The 19,254-nt window shown below is 52.5% G+C and overlaps 1 protein-coding gene across 3 annotated transcripts in view; it reads left to right on the top strand.

The window, feature by feature from the left end:
- Rasa3 (RAS p21 protein activator 3) overlaps positions 1-19,254 on the top strand; it is a 108,332-nt gene that overhangs the window by 58,166 nt on the left and 30,912 nt on the right. For 2 of the 3 annotated variants that reach the window (XM_005082618.4, XM_040733589.1), the window contains exons 3-5: positions 620-723; positions 7,541-7,635; positions 14,515-14,591. In XM_005082618.4, coding sequence (XP_005082675.1) covers positions 620-723; positions 7,541-7,635; positions 14,515-14,591 — 276 coding nt within the window. Of the gene's footprint in view, positions 1-430; positions 454-619; positions 724-7,540; positions 7,636-14,514; positions 14,592-19,254 lie in introns of those variants that run through there. The other variant, XM_021234405.2, reaches the window with a different exon arrangement.

Genomic DNA, 19,254 nt, shown 5'->3' on the forward strand with positions numbered 1-19,254 from the left:
ATAGTCAGCCTTCCTGTTTTGGACCTCAGCCACCACCACGCATGGAACTGGAATCACATCTAATTTCAAGTTCGGCCCCCGTGTCTGCACTGAAGTCATCGGGTTCCCTTCACTGTTCGCCAGGTCCGGTGGTGTCTTCAGCGTGTCATGAGCCAGTTTTTCCTAGCCTAGAACAATGGGAAGTTTGTTTAGTGACAAAGCCCTCTGGCTTTCTGCCCCTTTAATTAGAGCTTGGGCTTATTTTAACTTTCCGTTTGTAGGGCTGCTGCAGCTGTGGGGTGACTCACAAGGGGGCTGGTGAGCCCTGAGAACGGGGGAGTCAGCTGTGGGGCGGGTCCTGTCCTCACAAGGAGCCAGGGCAGGCAGGTCTCTGCGGGAAAGGAGCCTTCAGTGTGTGCTTTCCTCTTGGTGCAGCCGTGAACGCCGCCGTCGGATCACTGTGACGGTCTTCAGGTTGCTGTCCCATGTAAACGAGTGTGCTAGAGATTGCGTTATTATTAATGTCGAGGGCCCCCATTGAGCGCTCTCATTTTTTCCAACCCCATCCCCTGGACATGTTAGCCTCTTTGAGGACTTATCCACGTATATTCTAACCGTGTGTTTTTGTGTGTTTGTCTAGCCCCTTTTATGGAGAAGACTTTTACTGTGAAATCCCTCGGAGTTTCCGTCACCTGTCCTTTTACATTTTTGATAGAGACGTTTTCCGAAGGGATTCCATCATAGGTAGGTACTTACGTGGTAGGTACTTAAACATGGGTGTTTTCTTCCTTTTACAAGTGGGATCTCATCCTGGTAGAAATGACAGCACCCGCTGGCCGGCCTCCTGACTGGGAGGGGATTAGCATTTAATCCGAGGCCCTCCTGAGTGGGACCTTGTGGGCCTGAGTCACTCCTGATGGGAGTAGCTTGAGGCTTGCCTGTGTGGTCTGGCCTCTTGCATTGTCCTGTCCAGTGTGCAGAAGAGCTGGCCACTGGGACCTCATGTCTGGAACACTGACCAGGGCCTTCTTAAGGCTAGCAGGTAGCATGTCCCAAAATACCCCAGATTTCAAGAGCTCCCGCCCATCGGGAAGTGAGCCTGTGAACCTTCTTCGCTGTCTCTGGGCTTCTCTCATCCCTGGCTCCAGAGGAGTGGCAGGGATTCGAGGGTTCCGGGTCAGTCAGACACGTACGAAGTTCGTGTTCACCCTGACGTTTCCCAACCTCGGTTTCCCCGTGGCTTCAAGAAGGCAGCCTCGCCCTCACAGCAGACCTCCCATTAATTCAGTCCTCACACAGATCTTGCCTTACCTTCGTCCCCTCTGCCCTGCCTTAGTTCACTTTCTGCACGCATCTACCTTTCACCTCATGCAGCATCTCACCTCACACCATGTCTCTCCTCACACCACATCTCACATCTCACCTCACACCTCATACCACGACTCTCCTCACACCTCACACCTCACACCACGACTCTCCTCACACCTCACACCTCACACCACGACTCTCCTCACATGTCATCTCTTCTCACACCACGTCTCTTCTCACACTACGTCTCTCCTCACACCTCACCTCACACCTCATCTCACCTTAGACCTCACACCTCACACCTCATCTCTCCTCACACCTCATCTCTCCTCACACCACGACTCTCCTCATACCTCATCTCTCCTCACACCTCATCTCTCCTCACACCTCATCTCTCCTCACACCTCATCTCTCCTCACACCACAACTCTCCTCACACCATGTCTCTCCTCACACCATGTCTCTCCTCACACCATGTCTCTCCTCACACCACATCTCTCCTCACACCACGACTCTCCTCACACCACGTCTCTCCTCACACCCCAGTGTCTCTCCTCACACCACGTCTCTCCTCACACCACGTCTCTCCTCACACCACGTCTCTCCTCACACCACGACTCTCCTCACACCACGACTCTCCTCACACCCCAGTGTCTCTCCTCACACCACGTCTCTCCTCACACCACGTCTCTCCTCACACCACGTCTCTCCTCACACCACGTCTCTCCTCACACCACGACTCTCCTCACACCACGACTCTCCTCACACCCCAGTGTCTCTCCTCACACCACGTCTCTCCTCACACCACGTCTCTCCTCACACCACGTCTCTCCTCACACCACGTCTCTCCTCACACCACGACTCTCCTCACACCACGACTCTCCTCACACCCCAGTGTCTCTCCTCACACCACGTCTCTCCTCACACCCCAGTGTCTCCTCACACGTCTCTCCTCACACCACGTCTCACCTTGCCCTTTGCGTCTGGCTTCACAGGTGCTTCTCATCTATAGTCGTCTCTTTCCTCACACCTGACCCCTTACTGCCTCACACCCACTTAGTGCTCACTTCTTACACCTCCCCCACACTGTTCCTCACCCCAGTCCTCTGCTTGCTGCTCCCACCCAACCTCAGTCTGCTTGCAGGCAGCTGGCGCTCACTCCTCAGAGACCCCGCTCACTCCTCACACTCACCCACACACGCTCTTTCTCCTCTCACTCGCTCCTCATGCGGCCTTTTCTCCGATGACTCTCCTCTAGCCCCACCCCTGCCCCGTTGTCCCTAGCGCTCCTCCGCGTCTGCTGTCGGGAGTTCTTGCCTGTGTGTTTGTCTGCGCCCCATCGTCTGTGACATGTCTGGAGACAGGGACGTGTGTATCGCGTTCACTCCTTGGGTTCCTGAGGTCTGTGCTCGCCGTATGGCCAGAGTGACAGGGACGCATAAACACGAGTGAATGCGCACAGATGTGGACGCTTACATGTGCAGCTTTAACTGCGCTGTGTAAAGAAAGCGGGAAACCGCGACGCCGGCCACGCCTGTAGTGTGTTCCCAGCGTTGCTCGCCTTAGTTGTCTTGTGCGCGCGTGTCGCTCACGTGCGTGTTTATTTAGTCATCTTGCAGACATTTGCTGGGCGCTTACTACCAACCGGGCTGCTGCGTCCGGGGCTCAGGGTCCTAGACGGCACCGGCCTTCAAGGATTCTTTCCTTTGGTCTTCCTCTTGTTCGTGGCGGTCTCTGTGCCGTGGTAACTCCTGTGAGCCCCCTCTGTTTCCCATCGGTTCCTCGTAGTTTGGAATGTCTGTGTCCGCTTGGCGTTTGTGGCCTGCTCGTCTCTTCCTCCAGGGCTAGGGAAGCGTGCTGGTCGGCAATTAGACTGCGGCCGTGACCGCTAGATGGCACCAGTTGGGAGCCACCCTGGAACTCAGCACCCTGCGTCCCTGTCAGTGACTGTATGTGGTAGCGTGTTCCTGTCAGTGACTGTATGTGGTAGCGTGACCTAGTTTGGACACCTGATTCTTTTTTATTGTTATGTCCGACCAGCGTCGCTCGTGGAAGGGACACGGAGCGGAGAATGAGTGGAGCCGGCTGCACGCACCAGGCCCTGCAGTAGCCCGCGTCTGAACTCAAGTCTTGGCGGAAGGAAGCCGTGTGAGGGAGCGGGCACAAAAAGACCCGAGTCCCTACGGGGCCGCCATTCTCGAAGCTCTGTGTGCCTGCCCGGCAGCAGCCATAGATGGGCTTCCCGGTTGCACCACCAGCTGGCTGCTATGAGGAGTGTCCCGGGCTGCGCGGGTGGGGACCTGGGGCGGCCCTGGGGCCAAATGGATCTTGTTTTTCCTCAGTAGCATTGCGTTGCGTTGTTAGAAACAGAACACAGATGCCAACTGTTGGGGCGTCCCAGGGCCCAGTTTTCAGACCGCTGTGGCCTTGTCCTTACAAGCTCTGTGGTGGCCAGGCTCCAGCTCCCTTTCCTGGGCATCCCTCACGAGGCCCATGCTCCTCCTCCTCCCCCTCCTCCCCCTCCTCCTCCCCCCCCGCCCACACGTGCTGTGTGTCTGTGTAGCGTCTCCTGGTCTCCGCTGTAGGCTTCCCGTGTGCTTTCCTCTCCTCGCAGGGCAGTTCAGCCGTGACCTCTAGGCGCTCTGAGCTCCCAGGGTGCTGTCTGTGTAGCTCATTCATTCATTCGTGTGCGCCTGTGGGCTTTACCACTGCCTCATTTTCCTCCTCCTCCTCCCCGCCCTCCTCCCCCTCCTCCCCCTCCTCCCCCTCCTCCCCCTCCCCCTCCTCCCCTCCTCTACCTTTTCCCTAAATGAGTCTCGTTTAGCACAGCCTCAGGCTTGCCCTGTAGCTGGTGAGCTTGGCCTTCTGCTCCTGCGACCTCCCCTGTCTTGAGCCCTGGGGTTAAAGGCATGCCGTGCGTGCGTGCGTGCGTGCGCGTGCATGCGTGCGCGTGCGTGCGTGGTTTATGCAGTACTGGAGAGGGCCTAGGGCCTCGTGTGTGTTAGGCAGTCCCACCGAACTCTTACCCTTCGTGATAGGAATAACGGGGCTGGTGGAAGACTGTTGAGGCGGACTCTTCTTTGCTTGTTTCCTTCGAGGAGCTAGCTGTGGCTTCCGTTAGCAAAGGACAGGAGAACCCCACACCCGCCACAGGCGGCCGTCTCTCTCCTGGTGTCTCAGTATCACCTGGAGAGAGGAAGACCATGACTGTAACTCCGCTCCAACAAGCCACACGCATCCCAAAAGTGCCAGGGAAAAATTGGGTCGTGGCTTCCAAGAATGAGCGAAACTGGTCAACCCAGGTGTTATGCGAGGGAGAAAGCAGGGAAGGTGGCGGCTTTCCTGTAGGTGGGCTGGCGCTGTGTGTGAAAACTTTGTCGGGCAACTCACCGTGGCACCACCTGCCAGTCTGTCAGTACTTAGCTGCGGAGGTTAGCCGTCCGCGGGCTCTGGTCCTGAGTCTCATGAGAATGCTGAGCATGGGCGCTTCTGCTGGAAGCTGGCTTATACTTGGGGATCTGTGTCTGCCCGGGCTCCCCTGGACCGAGCTGCTGAGGCCCGGCCCGGCGAGCTGGGCCATGAAAGCACTTCTTTGGATGACATCCCCATTGACCGGGTTTCGCCTGTGTTTGTTTCCTGGAGAAACCGTACCTTGATTGCGGTACGGTTATCCTCACATTTCGACTGATCCCTTCCTTCCCTACCTGTGACTTCCACGGGTCCAGACAGTAAGCAGAGCTTGCCCTTCCAAGGTAGAGTGCAGTCGCCCTAGAAGCCAGTTCCTGCCAACAGGCCTTGATGACCACGCCAGGATCTAGCTCCTTCACTAGAGGGATGCTCCCTTGAAGATTCGGGGGTCTCTCAGAGATGCCGAGGGTCTTCCCAGGATGTAATGCTACTCTGAGGTCTGGGGTGCTTTCTCAGGCACTGGCGGCCTTTTAGGATTTGGCGTTTGGAGTTTTTTGTTGTTGTTTTTGGTTTCTCTCTGAGGTCTTGGGTGGGTTTCCTCTCTTCAGGATCTAGTGTTGCCGGCTTAGGTTTGTGGGTACTCTCTGAGGCATTAGAGGTCTTGTCAGGACCTCAGACACGAGGTGAGACTTCTGATCGCTCTCACCACCCCCCAGCAACCGACCTGATGACCTCTTGGTTTCAGATCATGAGGAAGGGCGGCTTCCAGGTTACGGTTTTCTCTGAGAGACCTGGTTGTGTGTGTTCCAGAAGCACAAAGTGAAGTCCATTTCAGGACTACTAAGGAAGAGAGTAACAGACAAATCATGAAGAAACAAACCCCAAGTTGCCTGGCAGGAGCACAGGCCAGACGTACCAGAAAATATGAAATATTTTAATTGAGATTCTAGCTGTGTCACCACAGTTCTATAAATGTTTGCCTCCTATAACAACGTAATTATATGTCTCACAAAATAGTCCCACAGTGAGAGAAAATATACCAAACACATGAGTTGCTTCATCCTGGAGATGGAGAGAGGCTTTGGTTGGATCTGCTGTCTATGAAGCTTGGGCCACAAGCAGACGTATATCATGAGCAGAATTCGGTGTTTGTCCCAAGATTGCTACACTACCTTCAGAGCCTGGCTCAGCAGTGAGGGTTCATCTGGGATTTTATTAAAACAAAAGAGAACTTCTAAGTAGAGAGTCTGATGGGGATGATGGCTCTGTGGTTGGAAGGGTTCAAGAAGCATAATCCTTCTATCTGACAAGTCCTGACTGCGTCACAACCCAAGAGGCTGAGGTGACGTCATGCAGAGGGGCCCAGCGTGACCGAGGCCTGCTTCACCTTACATCACCTACTTTGAGGAGAGCTAGTTCTTTTCACGCTAGGAAAACAGGAAGTGGTTGACAGACACCGCCGTGGGGGAGAGGGACCCCGGGAGAGACGTGCCTCCGCCGTGGCACCCTTCTGACCGCCTTGAGTCTTGTTCTGTGCCTTGGGACTGCGTATGTAAACGATGAATGAAGTGAAAATAAATCCTCGTTGTGGCATCTAAAGTGTAGGACTCACGATGAGTGTCACACATGTCGTTACCGTGACAAGTGTCACACGTGTCGTTTCGGTGACGAGTGTCACACGTGTCGTTTCAGTGACGAGTGTCACACGTGTCGTTTCGGTGACGAGTGTCACACGTGTCGTTTCGGTGACGAGTGTCACACGTGTCATTTCGGTGACGAGTGTCACACGTGTCGTTTCAGTGACGAGTGTCACACGTGTCGTTTCCGTGACGAGTGTCACACGTGTCGTTTCAGTGACGAGTGTCACACGTGTCGTTTCAGTGACGAGTGTCACACGTGTCGTTTCGGGGATGAGTGTCACACGTGTCATTTCAGCGCTCTTTGTGCTGTGACAGCCTGTGAAAGCACAGAGGACACATCTGCTAAACGTCAGAGGTTAGCCTTCTGTCCAGCCCCGCTGAGAACAGAGCCCAAGGAGTTCTTTATCCCTCTTCACGGACATGAGCTCAATCTCATGCAGGCGTATTCACAAGAGACTAAAAGAGAAGAAAAAAGTCACCCCTGGTTAGGTTTGTGGGCAAAGGTCTGTTTTGCAAGGGCCACAGGGGAGCTGACCTCAGTGGTCAGGGGCCTCATGACCCTACTGTGGAAAAAAAATCAAAGAAATACCTAGGGAGGTGGTGGGAGGGGAGGAAGGTCCTGTAGACAGGCTGTGCCCTTGTGGTCACCACTGTCCTTCAGGCACACAGGCACGGCCACATGCCACACACACACACACACACACACACACACACACACACACGCCACAGGGCATGTAAATTAAACGTGCACATTTGTGTCCCACGCCACAACTTGTCTCAGTAGACATGCACTCCTACTAACTTATCACAGAACCTATGAAGTGTGTTTTGCTCCTGTCTACGTTTAAAGGGAAGGGCAGCAGCAGGGAGGTGCCCGGACAGCCTCATCTGCTGTGTGGGCGCCTGGCAGGCCATTAGTGGCCAAAACCAGGCTGACCCCTTTCTCTTATAGCCGGCCCGTTGCAGCGGCTCCGATAACGGGCGAGGCGGTGAAATCTGGCTCTTGTGTCATTTGGCTTGCCGGAAGGGCTGTTACATGAGCAGACAAGCCTGCAGCCTTGGCCGAAGCCAGCGTGAAGCGCGTTTTGAAGTGTGGACTAACCGAGTCTTAACCTTCTGAAGGAGTCGGGGTCCAGCCACACTGGCCCCCTCTGTGTTTCCATGGTTCCCCGCCGTGGCCTTTACTCCCCTTTTTTTGTGTTCCAGGCAAGGTGGCCATCCAGAAGGAAGACTTGCAGAGCTACCACAACAGGGACACATGGTTCCAGCTACAGCATGTGGACGCTGACTCAGAGGTGCAGGTGAGGCTCGCCCACGTGGCTTCAGGCCTGAGGAGGGCGGCGAGCCCGCACGCTGCGTTTCCACCTCTGTGGAGCTGCGCGGGCTTGTGGGTTGTGTTTGCTGCTCTGGCTGTTGGCACGCTCTGCCGGGCAGATGGAAGCAACTTTAAAAATACACAAGGTGGGGAGGGAGGTGGCGCACGGAAGGCAAGGAGCAGATAGTAAACCCGAGCAGGGCTCCATGCTGCTATTCTGGGTGAGAGTAGCGGAGCCACGGGGACTATTCAGGTTCCCGCCACCTCAGTAGCCTCCCCGTGGCCTGCCTGGGTAGTTTGCCCTCTGGGACCGAGCAGCCAGCTTCCAGGGACAGAGAGCTCATGGGGGCTAAGAAAGTAGGCCCAGCACGCCTGACCCTTGATGAGCAGCCCAAAAGACGTGGTAGCTTGGCCATTCCCTCCTTAACGTGGCCACTCTCGGGCCAGCCTGTCAGAGGGGTGCAGCAGGGTCGCTCTCCCAGGGCGCAAGCCTGTGCATGCCGGCGGGGCTGCCTTAAGCCCTGGTCCTAGATAAAGAGCAGCCACCGTGGTCTTCCACTCTGCTGTGGTCATGGCATGCCTGGGAGTCGGGTCAGTTCTGACGCAGTCAGGACTCAGCTCCCATGTTCAGGAGTAGCATGACTAAGTGGCCAGTCTCTGCGAGCCTCAGTTCCTCACCTGTAAAATGGGGGTTTTGTAGGCTACAGAGACTTGCATGTCGCCTTGTAGTAAGTGCTGGGTGCGTTGTAGGATATGGCGACAGATGCTGTTTTTATACTGAGTAGGTGGGGTCTGAGGAAAAAAATCCATGAAACAGTCATACTGTAAGGACCGGTGCTGTCATTCAGCAGAAGGAATTTACTAACAGTTAACCGGAGAAGCTCTGAGTCAGGTGTCCCGTATGTCCACTACAGGCCAGGCTAGCCTGTGTGTCTCCAAACCTCAGGGTTTCTCCTCCTCAGCCTGGCCTCTCTATGCCCAGGGGAAAGGGTTCCTCGAGAAGGTCAAAGGTCAAGCACACAATTGGCAGTGAGACCAGCACAGGAGACAGTGGAGCACAGGGTAGACTCACATGGCCAAGCCGCAAATGGGCCTGGGGAAGCCCCACCCATGGAGGGACACATCTAATTTCCCTACTCATTGGCCCCGCCTCCCAGGAGCCCACTTGTACCGCCAGAGCTAAATAATCACCGATAGGAGCAATGGCGGCTCTGTAGTGGGAAAGGAAGCTGAGCATTCGCACCTTCCTTCCATGGCTCGGAAGGCTTCTGCAAAGGGCACTGCATTGCTGGGAGCTTCAGACCCGTTCCCATGAGATCCGCAAGGCCAAGGCCGGCTCAGCTCCCACATGGAGCTGCATAAATCCTTTCTGGGCATGGTTTCCCTTGAGTTAGATTTCACCGACAAATGTGACATTTCCTAGTTCTTGGTTTTTATTAGGCATTTAATTTTTAAATGGCTGTAGATTCATAGCAAGCTACAAACAGGAGTCCACAGGGAACACGGCAGGAGGTTCCTGTGTTATCTTTTCCCTGTCTAAAGAAGGGAAACCCTGTGGCTCCTCCTGGTGTGGCTGGTACAGGTCACCTGACTGTGCCCTTATCCTGTGTGATCTCACTGGTACACACACACACACACACACACACACACACACACACACACACGCACGCACGCACGCTCTGTTCAGTTTTTAAGTGTGGTGAAACATATGTCTCACGAAACTTGCCACCTTAACCATTTCTAAGTACAGTTCAGTATCATCGTGCGCTCCTGCATTTATGCCGTTCCGCTATCTGTCTCCAGAACTCTTTCCAACTCCTTAAACACAGGTTCCCAGGCCCAGAATCCACTACTCTGCTGGGCCAGGAGTAGGGAGAGGGTGGGGGCACCGAGTTTGCTTAGACCCCATGTGAGTAAAACCCTAAAGACTATCTCATTCCACTGAGCATTAAGTCCCGGGTCCATGAGTGTTGCTGTATCTCAGGATTCCCTGCCTTCCCGAGGCTGGATGGCTGGGCCACATTTTACACATCTGTTAACCCAGGGGCAGCACGGGAGCCGATGGTTATTAGATTTCTTTGCAGCTTTATCCTGCGCACACAATTGCGCAACAGCTACTGTAATAAGACTCAGAACCACGAGGTTGTAAATATAGATGCATGTGCCAGTCTCACGTCTGGAGGGCGATTTCCGACTCAGTGCCAGGAAGTGACTGCAGTTCCACTGGGCGGGTTTCTCTCCCTCTGAGCCCTGGCTCTTACGTCAGTGCCTCTAGCCCTCTCGCCTCCTGGCACCTTGACTGGAAAGATGGGTCAACAATGAAATGCCTCGGCTGCTCTTCCAGAGGACCCAGCACCCACTTAGCAGCCCGTGGCCATCTGTAACTCCGGCTCCATGGGAACCAACGCCCTCTCCTGGCTTCTGCAGACACTGCATGCAGACAAAGCACCCCCACACATAAAATATAAGAAACCTCAAAGAAAAAATGAGAAAAGATTAAGACTAAGCTGCCACGGCCGGGCGGAGGAATAAGCAAATCTCTAGAGGACTTGGGGCCTCTCCAGTGTGTGAGATGCTGGAATCCCATTCTCAGAGAGCCTGCTGTCTGGAGATGGCTCCTCCTCTCAGCGTGACCTTTAAGTTGTAATCGCCATCTTTACGCCACAGCTGTGGCTTGTTTTGAAATGTCACATTTATAGTTTCTAGAAGGGCAGAAAGTGGCATTTGGGCTCTTGTACCCACCTGTTTTGTAATTCACAGGGAAGAATCATGCATTATGACAGAGGGAACTGGGCCCACATAAGAGACCATGTGTCACAAAGACGGAGGAAAAAGATGGCTAAATGTCTTGCTTCCTTCCTGAACCGACAGTTTTCAGAAACCTCTGATTAGCCACTTTGTTATATAGGATCAGTCACTTCTGCCTCTCTCTTCACAGGGACATGTCAGATTCAGGGGTGGCCCAGTCAAGAGGGCAGGGGCTCCAACCGGAGGGGCACCCTGCAGTGTCCAAGGTCCTCCAGCTCTGAATGGCAAGGGAGGGACGGCCCTGGTTCTTCTTCTCCCGAGTCCTCCCCTACTGTGCTCCCCACCCCCAGAACTGCTTTTGGACAGGCGATGCAGTCAGGACTCATGGCATGTTCATCACAGATCTGTAACTCACTACAGGCCCGAGGCCAGCGCCATCTTGAGGATGAAGCGGTGGACATTCCACCTCTCCCCCGCGTATTTGGGGACTTGTCTCTGATGCGTCACATAATCCAAAAGGTTGCCAGTGGTTGTCCATGGTCAAGGGCCACTTTGGTCTCGGAGGGTTTGAGAGCCTGAGGCTGAAGTATTGACCGCCTTCCTCCCCTGGGCCAGCCCTGCCTTTCTTTTCGCTCGCCTGGCTGTCTTTGCTCCACAAATCTCACCTACAGCAGCTCCACGTGTCTCCCTGCCCTGCTCTAGTGGCCTCTCAGGCCGCCAGGGACAGTTCAGAGCGGAGTGTGCGCTCCCACGACGACCCACCTTCTCATGGGGGATTGGCCAGGAGTGTTCTCGATTCTCTGAGGCAGCTAATAGAGAGGGGTATCACCTGAGAAGAAATCAATATTCCGCTGGCATTTTATTGTTTTAATTAATAAACTTGAAATGTAGTCAGAGTTTTCATGTTCAGAGGGAAATCAGCAGAGACCTGACTGGTACATATCTTCCTGGAGCCTTGCCGGTTCCCCTGGTGACCGGTGTTGGTAGTCATTGTTTCCCAGAGGGCACAGCTCACACCCTTAGAGGTAGGTGTGTCCCAGCCAGCTTGCTGCACAGTCTTACTTGCATAGCACACTCAGGTTGGGCACACCCTCATTGTGGTCTTGGGAAGCTGCGCCTTTCTCTTTTGGCTTTGGTAGTCTGCCTACAGGCCTATCACTCGACCATCTCTTTAGAGAATCTGATCAGGGCTTTGACTTCCTCTGACACCCTGCTTTCAGGTTTTGTTTTTGTTTTTTGTGTTTTTACTCCTAATCGGGGGTTTGGCTATTTCTGCTTTCGTGGGATTAATTCTGTTCTTCTAAGGTTGCAGGCTCTGGGTCTCTCTCTTTTCCGGAACTTGAAGCTAGCACTCAGAATTTCCCTCTTACACAGTGCTTCTGGGGCTCCCACAAATTCTCAATAGCTACACTTTCGTTTCATTTATCCAAAAATATTTTTAGATTCCTCTGGAGGCTTCTTTTTACCCGTGTGGTATTTAGAAGTCGTCGTCATCAACAAGCATCCTGTTCCTTGCTAGTTTCCAGTTTGTTCCCATGAGTTCTGAGAGTGAACTCTGTGGTTTCCACCCCAACGTATCTGATGAATGGCCCTAAAGGTACTTCCCTTGTCCCCAGTGAGCTCAGTAGGGTGTTCCCTGCTGTGTGACAAGGTCTAGGAACTCTGATTGGCTCCTCTGGGGACCTCACACAGTGGAACCACAGCTGTCACTGCCCTCCTGCGTGGACTTTCTTGGTACTCAGCTTAAGACTGGGGGGCCACTTCCAGCCTTCCCTCTGCACCACAGAAGGGCGTCTCTCAGGGAGCGGAGTGAACTCAAGGCTACCTGCCTGTCTTTCAGTAGCTCTGAAAAAGGAGGAGGGCATCTGTACCTGTGGTGTGGGAGCTAGCTGGACCCAGATGTGGGACCTGGGAGCAGAGGGTGTGGCAGGGGCTGAAGCACGGGTGTAGACCTGGTGGGAAATGTTATGCCCACAGCGCAAGAGGCACCTCCCAGCCTCCACCCTGACACCTCGCCCTTTGGGAAACGCCCATCATGTGCAGGGATGGAACCAGAATGACTTCTGGCCCGCAGGCTTGCCCAGAGCAGCCTCTTGGTGCAGAGGGGTCACGGTGTAGTCTGCTGTTTCACCTCATTCTGGCCTCTCCCAGACCTCTAGAAACGGAAGCCACTGCTCATTGAGGTGGGAGCCGCCCTTGTGAGGAGTGTTTGTGCTGAGTCTCAGGGCACTGCTGGTGTGTGGGAAAAACAGGAAACAGGAAGGCAGCTGCCATCAGCTGTGGGCGGTGGGGTCATCTACCTCACCCTAGTGCTTCTGTCTTTCAGAGGCCAAAGATGAGCCGTGTTCCATCCATTGGAACAGCTCACAGCTGGGTCCTGAAAATGGCCTGTTGGTGGTAAGGCTGGCTGCTGGTGCCTGGAAGGGCCATTTCCCCTTCCTAATTCTGGCCCATGTTTCAGTCTGAGCCAGGAGCCTCTCAGGCTTTGGGTCTTGGTAGCTTCAGGCCCTTGATATTGTGGTTCTTACCATTTGGGTATTTTCCTCCCACCAAACAGCAGGGGTGGGGGAAGCTGGTGCCCTCCTTCTTGGGCCTTCAGTCTTAGTTAGGTCTCCTGTTATTGTGACAATGGCAACTTGGGGAAGAACAGGTTTATCCCACCTCCCTGCTTACAGTCCATCACCCAGGGCAGGAACCTAGAGGCAGGAGCTGATGCAGAGGCCATGGAGGATGCTGTCTTACTCTTCATGGTTACTCAGCCTGTTTTCTTACACAGCCAAGGACCACTTGCCCAGGGGTGGCATGATCCACAATGGGTTGGGCTCTCCCGTGTCAATCGTTGATTAAGAAAATGCGCCATAGGCTTACCTACAGGCCAATCTTATGGAAGCCTCTTCTCAACTGTGGTTCTCTCTTATAAGACTTGTGTATCTTTGTGTCAAGGTAGTAACAGCAACAGAAAACAAACCAACCAGAACACCTTATGTCAGCATTTTAGGGGTGGTTAAAATTTCCCTAGACTTCTAGAGGCCTCAGTTCAAGTCAAATCAGGATTTGTGGCTTTAACATAAAAGAGAATTTCAGAACTTGCTAGTGTGGGGCAGAGCTGGGATTTAATGACGCTGTTTGAATACAGGCTTAAGCATGAAGGTTAGGAGAAAGGTGCTCAGGAGAAAGACACACTTGAGAGCGCGGGTGTAATCTTGACACACTTGAAAGCATGGGTGTGACCCTCACCCAGAGTCACAGAAAGTGAAACGCCCAAGTGTAGGTACAAGTTCCTCAAGGAGAGTCACAGCTCATTGTTTTTACAATAGGATGTCGGGTTTGGGTGAGGTTTGAAGGGACTGTCTTTGAAGGGATGTTAAACCTAAATGAGGTCACTGAGTAGTTCCTGGGGGGCTCCTGCAGAATTACACTTGATAAGGTAAAAGTCTAGCTAACAGTGATATGGGAAGGGGGGATATGTTTGTTGTAAACAAAAGTTAACAGTTTTGGACTCTCATAGGCAAGGCAATGTTTGATGACTCTATAGCCCAAAGGTTTCCATCACTAGACGCCTTGGAGACTGCCTGGTTTAGCCTCCCTGTCTCTAATTACAGATATCTTGGCTTAACATCTATGTGCACCCAGCCTATGGGAAGTCCCATGTACCATGGGGAGCCTGCTGGGGAACAGGCCTTTTTCTCTAAGCCATTCCCTCCACATTCTCATAGGGTGACTGTGTATAGATAAACAACAGGACATTTGTGTTGACGGCTACATGTTGCCCTTCTAGAAGCATCCATGAATATTAGCATTCTTCGTGAAGAACAGGATTTACATGCTCTGGCCTCTGCATGGAGGATGTGACCCTCTTGGGAGGACCTTACTTACTGTGCCTTCCAATATGTCCTGCACTCACTGCACTTCTAGGGCAGTGCCCAAATGCCCTTCTGTTTTTTTAACACTCTTGAACCCATTAACTTGGAGCCAGTCTAAGACCAGCGGGCCGTACCTGTTCTCTTAGTGTCTGAGCCTAGGTTAGGTACCTAATGACACAAGTGCCAGCCACTCGAAGGGCCCCAGATTTTCTACAAGCCTTGTCTACTTGTGACACTGTCCTTGTGCCTTGCAGGGCAAGGTCCACCTGGAGCTGAGGCTGAGCGAGGTCATTACAGACACCGGTGTTGTCTGCCACAAGCTCGCTGCGCGGTAAGTCACCCAAGGAGATAAGTGCATACCTTGTTTCCCCAGAGGTTGTCTTTTTCACCCCTCCTGTGTTTGATGGAGCTGATGCCCACCCCCAGTGTGATATGAGACTCCTGAAGGTAGCCCGACACGTTCAGCTCCATCCTTCAGCTAAGAGTTGGGGCACTACCTTCCAGAGCTAGGAATGGAAGCAAGCTGATGTGCAGGCAGTTAGGTGACAACAGTGAGGTCACATGGGCACGTTTAGACGTGTGACGTGCTCTCCGAGCTAATGTTAGTTCCCAGTGTATAACAGTGTAGTGGCCCTGGGTGTGCACACCAGTTGAGACCTGCCCTTCAGACCAGGCCTAAATGTACTAGACAGATTCTTTGTTTCCTCTCTTATACCATGTGCAGAGTAGCCCGTACATCACTCCTGTCCTGCTGGTTTTCAGGTCTCCTTGACTCTGTCTCCCTCTGCAAGGGACCCAAGCTGTGTCTTGGAGAGTCTTCCATGTAGCTGGCTAAGTAGAAGAGAGCTCTGGTGATTAGGAATGTCGCCGTCTGTGTTCTGTTACTGTAACAAAATAGTTGAGGCCAGGTAACTGACAAAGAATGGACATCTGTCTGGCCGCGGTTCTGTTGAGGCCTTGTGCTGTGTCCTAATGAGACAGAACACCACACAGTGAAACGGTGACTATCGGCTATTGGCTTCATTTCATCGCCCCGAGTGTGGTTGCTGTGTTCCAGGAGCTGTGAGCAGGCCTCAGATAAGAGAAAAAAGGTCTGTTTGTGACCCTGAGAAGAGACTCTAAGGAACTAGTCTTGTAGTGGCCACTGGACACACCTTCAGCTGCCCAACAAAGATGGGAAGGGATGGAGGTTAGCATCCTGCGTTGTCTGCTCTAGCTCTCAGTGCAGCAATGCGACCCAAGCTTTCAGTGCCGGCCGTGTTCAGGAATTGGTGCAGATAGTAACTCCTGAGACATCTTCACACAGTGAGACATCTCCACACAGTAAGGCATCTTCACACAGTGAGGCATCTCCACACAGTGAGACATCTCCACACAGTGAGACATCATCACACAGTGAGACATCTCCACACAGGGAGACATCTCCACACAGTGAGACATCTCCACACAGTGAGACATCTCCACACAGTGAGACATCATCACACAGTGACACATCCCCACACAGTGAGACATCTCCACACAGTGAGACATCATCACACAGTGAGACATCATCACACAGTGAGACATCATCACACAGTGAGACATCTCCACACAGTGAGACATCTTCACACAGTGAGACATCATCACACAGTGAGACATCTCCACACAGTGAGACATCTCCACACAGTGAGACACCTCCACACAGTGAGACATCGTCACACAGTGAGACATCTCCACAGGGTGACACATCTCCACACAGTGAGACACATCTCCACACAGTGAGACATCATCACACAGTGAGACATCATCACACAGTGAGACTTCTCCACACAGTGAGACATCTCCACACAGTGAGTCTTCTCCACACAGTGAGACATCTCCACACAGTGAGACATCTCCACACAGTGAGACATCATCACACAGTGAGACAACTCCACACAGTGAGACATCATCACACAGTGAGACATCTCCACACAGTGAGACATCTCCACACAGTGAGACATCTCCACACAGTGAGACATCTCCACACAGTGAGACATCTCCACACAGTGAGACATCTCCACACAGTGAGACATCTCCACACAGTGAGACATCTCCACACAGTGAGACATCTCCACACAGTGAGACATCTCCACACAGTGAGACATCTCCACACAGTGAGACATCTCCACACAGTGAGACATCATCACACAGTGAGACATCATCACACAGTGAGACATCTCCACACAGTGAGACATCTCCACACAGTGAGACATCTCCACACAGTGAGACATCTCCACACAGTGAGACATCTCCACACAGTGAGACATCATCACACAGTGAGACATCTCCACACAGTGAGACATCTCCACACAGTGAGACATCTCCACACAGTGAGACATCTCCACACAGTGAGACATCTCCACACAGTGAGACATCTCCACACAGTGAGACATCTCCACACAGTGAGACATCTCCACACAGTGAGACATCTCCACACAGTGAGACATCTCCACACAGTGAGACATCTCCACACAGTGAGACATCTCCACACAGTGAGACATCTCCACACAGTGAGACATCTCCACACAGTGAGACATCACCACACAGTGAGACATCATCACACAGTGACACATCTCCACACAGTGAGACATCTCCACACAGTGAGACATCTCCACACAGTGAGACATCATCACACAGTGAGACATCATCACACAGTGAGACATCTCCACACAGTGAGACATCTCCACACAGTGAGACATCATCACACAGTGAGACATCTCCACACAGTGAGACATCTCCACACAGTGAGGCATCATCACACAGTGAGACATCATCACACAGTGAGACATCTCCACACAGTGACACATCTCCACACAGTGACACATCTCCACACAGTGAGACATCATCACACAGTGAGACATCTCCACACAGTGAGACATCGTCACACAGTGAGACATCTCCACATAGTGAGACATCATCACACAGTGAGACATCTCCACACAGTGAGACATCATCACACAGTGAGACATCATCACACAGTGAGACATCTCCACACAGTGACACATCTCCACACAGTGAGACATCTCCACACAGTGAGACATCATCACACAGTGAGACATCATCACACAGTGAGACATCATCACACAGTGAGACATCTCCACACAGTGAGACATCTCCACACAGTGAGACATCTCCACACAGTGAGACATCTCCACATAGTGAGACATCATCACACAGTGAGACATCTCCACACAGTGAGACATCTCCACACAGTGAGACATCTCCACACAGTGAGATATCTCCACACAGTGAGACATCTCCACACAGTGAGACATCTCCACACAGTGAGACATCTCCACACAGTGAGACATCGTCACACAGTGAGACATCATCACACAGTGAGACATCTCCACACAGTGAGACATCTCCACACAGTGAGACATCTCCACACAGTGAGACATCTCCACACAGTGAGACATCTCCACACAGTGAGACATCTCCACACAGTGAGACATCTCCACACAGTGAGACATCTCCACACAGTGAGACATCTCCACACAGTGAGACATCTCCACACAGTGAGACATCATCACACAGTGAGACATCATCACACAGTGACACATCTCCACACAGTGAGGCATCTCCACACAGTGAGACATCTCCACACAGTGAGACATCTCCACACAGTGAGACATCATCACACAGTGAGACATCTCCACACAGTGAGACATCTCCACACAGTGAGACATCTCCACACAGTGAGACATCTCCACACAGTGAGACATCATCACACAGTGACACATCATCACACAGTGAGACATCTCCACACAGTGAGACATCTCCACACAGTGAGACATCTCCACACAGTGAGACATCTCCACACAGTGAGACATCTCCACACAGTGAGACATCTCCACACAGTGAGACATCTCCACACAGTGAGACATCTCCACACAGTGAGACATCGTCACACAGTGAGACATCTCCACACAGTGAGACATCTCCACACAGTGAGACATCTCCACACAGTGAGACATCTCCACACAGTGAGACATCATCACACAGTGAGACATCTCCACACAGTGAGACATCCCCACACAGTGAGACATCCCCACACAGTGAGACATCATCACACAGTGAGACATCTCCACACAGTGAGACATCTCCACACAGTGAGACATCTCCACACAGTGAGACATCATCACACAGTGAGACATCATCACACAGTGAGACATCTCCACACAGTGAGACATCTCCACACAGTGAGACATCTCCACACAGTGAGACATCTCCACACAGTGAGACATCTCCACACAGTGAGACATCTCCACACAGTGAGACATCTCCACACAGTGAGACATCTCCACACAGTGAGACATCTCCACACAGTGAGACATCTCCACACAGTGAGACATCTCCACACAGTGAGACATCTCCACACAGTGAGACATCTCCACACAGTGAGACATCATCACACAGTGAGACATCTCCACACAGTGAGACATCTCCACACAGTGAGACATCTCCACACAGTGAGACATCTCCACACAGTGAGACATCTCCACACAGTGAGACATCATCACACAGTGAGACATCTCCACACAGTGAGACATCTCCACACAGTGAGACATCTCCACACAGTGAGACATCTCCACACAGTGAGACATCTCCACACAGTGAGACATCTCCACACAGTGAGACATCTCCACACAGTGAGACATCTCCACACAGTGAGACATCATCACACAGTGAGACATCATCACACAGTGAGACATCATCACACAGTGAGACATCTCCACACAGTGAGACATCATCACACAGTGAGACATCTCCACACAGTGAGACATCTCCACACAGTGAGACATCATCACACAGTGACACATCTCCACACAGTGAGACATCTCCACACAGTGAGACATCTCCACACAGTGAGACATCATCACACAGTGAGACATCTCCACACAGTGAGACATCTCCACACAGTGAGACATCATCACACAGTGACACATCTCCACACAGTGAGACATCTCCAC

Source organism: Mesocricetus auratus, unplaced genomic scaffold (genome assembly GCF_017639785.1).
Source record: "Mesocricetus auratus isolate SY011 unplaced genomic scaffold, BCM_Maur_2.0 Super-Scaffold_100031, whole genome shotgun sequence".
NCBI classification, from domain to species: domain Eukaryota; kingdom Metazoa; phylum Chordata; class Mammalia; order Rodentia; family Cricetidae; genus Mesocricetus; species Mesocricetus auratus.